We start from the raw sequence: 1822 nt of genomic DNA on the forward strand, positions 1-1822 counted from the left end.
CGAATTACCTAATACTAAGTAAAACTTAACGAAAGCAAAGCGTGGTTGTAAAGCTAGCGGAAAAGTATCTTACCTGTCACGTACTTGACCAGTGATTCCTTTTCGGGGAGCCAATTTTGACGCGGCACACAGGTGATGGTGTGTGTGTGCACGGTCGCGGTGCGGTAAACCGAAATTGAATATTAAACAAAAAAAAACAACTTCGACTTAGGGTGACACAAAATGTGTATTTATGTGAACACACAGTTTAAGTTGATGAGAAAAAAAAACAATTAATAATAATAATGATCACAACAACGTCCACCGTAGAAAATATCACAATCAAAAAAAAAGATAATTATGTGAGTCGAGGACGTGCGATGTGTCTCCGTACACGATCTCGGAAAAACAGCGCGGTTAAAAGGTGGTACCTGTCGGACGTCGTAGCGACCGCTCGCGTCCCCTGACCGGTGATGGATGGATGGACGGGGGTCGCTGCGGCGTTGCGTGCCGCGGAGTGGCGGTTGATGAGAAAGATAAGGACACGGTCGGCGACTGCCGTTTCGATAACGGCTGCCGCACGGGTCCGCGTCATACTCCCCCGCCAAACCGCCAGTCGCGGTACTGCCCAGTTCGGTACGCTATTTCCCCGTGACTGTTTTGGTGGTTCGTCCGTCGGCGATGTCCGGACTTATTGGGTCGGGTCGCCGACTAACTGTACCCCCGTTGTGGTGTCCCCCAGTTGTGGTGGGGACGACGCCGAGGCGTGGAGACGATGTCCAGTCTATGGTAGACGGGTCGTATCCAGCCGTGGTGTCTAGTCCGCCCTGGGGGATGTGAGCGGTGTGGAGAACACGGGCGGGCCTTCCTCGATGTCCGGGAAGGTTGGGAGTGGTGACCCGGGTTCATCGAGGATTCGGTCATCGACCTCCATCGCCTCCCCCGGGTTGGTGTCTCGCTCCGGCCGGTGTTCCTGGGCGGAACCACCTGGCACCGGTGCTGACACCTGCACCAACTCCCGGTCTTCCGGGTCGGTGGCCGACCCAGCCGAGGTAGTCGCCTTCGTCAGCCGGTACTGCTGACTTGGACCTTCCCTCTCGGCTTTTGCCCGCAATCTCCTTTGCCGCTGATGTTCCCTCCTCCGCTCCTTGGCCCGTTCTGCCGACCGCGTCGATGTTGTCGGCTTGACGGCCTTGGGCCAGGGCTCCAATGGTCCTGGCTTGTCGGAGGGAGGTGCAGGTGGTGGCGTTGGTAGGCGGTCCACGTACGCCACGCGGCTTGGCATCCCCGTCCACTCTGTCGTTGGTGGGTGTGGTTCTGCTGGCGGCATCCTCGGGACTAATGGACGCCCCGGGGCCGGCCTCACCCAAGTTATGTCCCGTTTTGTCGCTGCGGGGCGGGTGGGTTGCCGTGGTGGAGGTGCCTTGGTGGTGGTAGCCGGTGTTGTAATGGTGGAGGTCACTGTGCCGGTAGCCGCCCTCCCGCGTCTCGAACCCGTCACCTTGGCGGTTGGGACACGCTGATGTGTCGACGGGCGTGGAGTCCTCGCCGTTGCTGGTGCAGCCGGCGACCTCGCCGCCGAGGAGCCAAGCGTCCTGACCAGGTCGGCGGTCCGGTCGGCCCACCCCCGGCAGTAGGCTGCCCAAAGGAGCGGCTCGGCCCGCAGTTGGTCCACCCCCGCCCTCTTAACGTCGTCCACCGTGCGGCAGCTTCCCGACGGTCCCTGTGATGTGACCGCCTCCCTAACCTTTTCCAACATCTCCACAACCTTGTCAGTGTTCATGTTTTTCGCTGATGGTGGCTGGAGGTGGTGCTGAAAAACGCGCAATCGTGTAATTAATTA

General features: G+C 58.8%; 1 protein-coding gene across 1 annotated transcript in view; it reads right to left on the reverse strand.

Annotated features, from left to right (window-relative positions):
* Window positions 1–281: 281 nt before the first annotated feature.
* LOC112680212 (lysine-rich arabinogalactan protein 19-like) overlaps window positions 282–1822 on the reverse strand; it is a 2512-nt gene continuing 971 nt past the window's right edge. The window contains exon 2 of the mRNA XM_025550250.1: window positions 282–916. Coding sequence (XP_025406035.1) covers window positions 797–916 — 120 coding nt within the window. The 3' untranslated portion in view covers window positions 282–796. The remainder of the gene's footprint in view (window positions 917–1822) is intronic.

Source organism: Sipha flava, unplaced genomic scaffold, assembly GCF_003268045.1.
Source record: "Sipha flava isolate LNK unplaced genomic scaffold, YSA_version1 17503_pilon_pilon, whole genome shotgun sequence".
NCBI classification, from domain to species: Eukaryota; Metazoa; Arthropoda; class Insecta; order Hemiptera; family Aphididae; genus Sipha; species Sipha flava.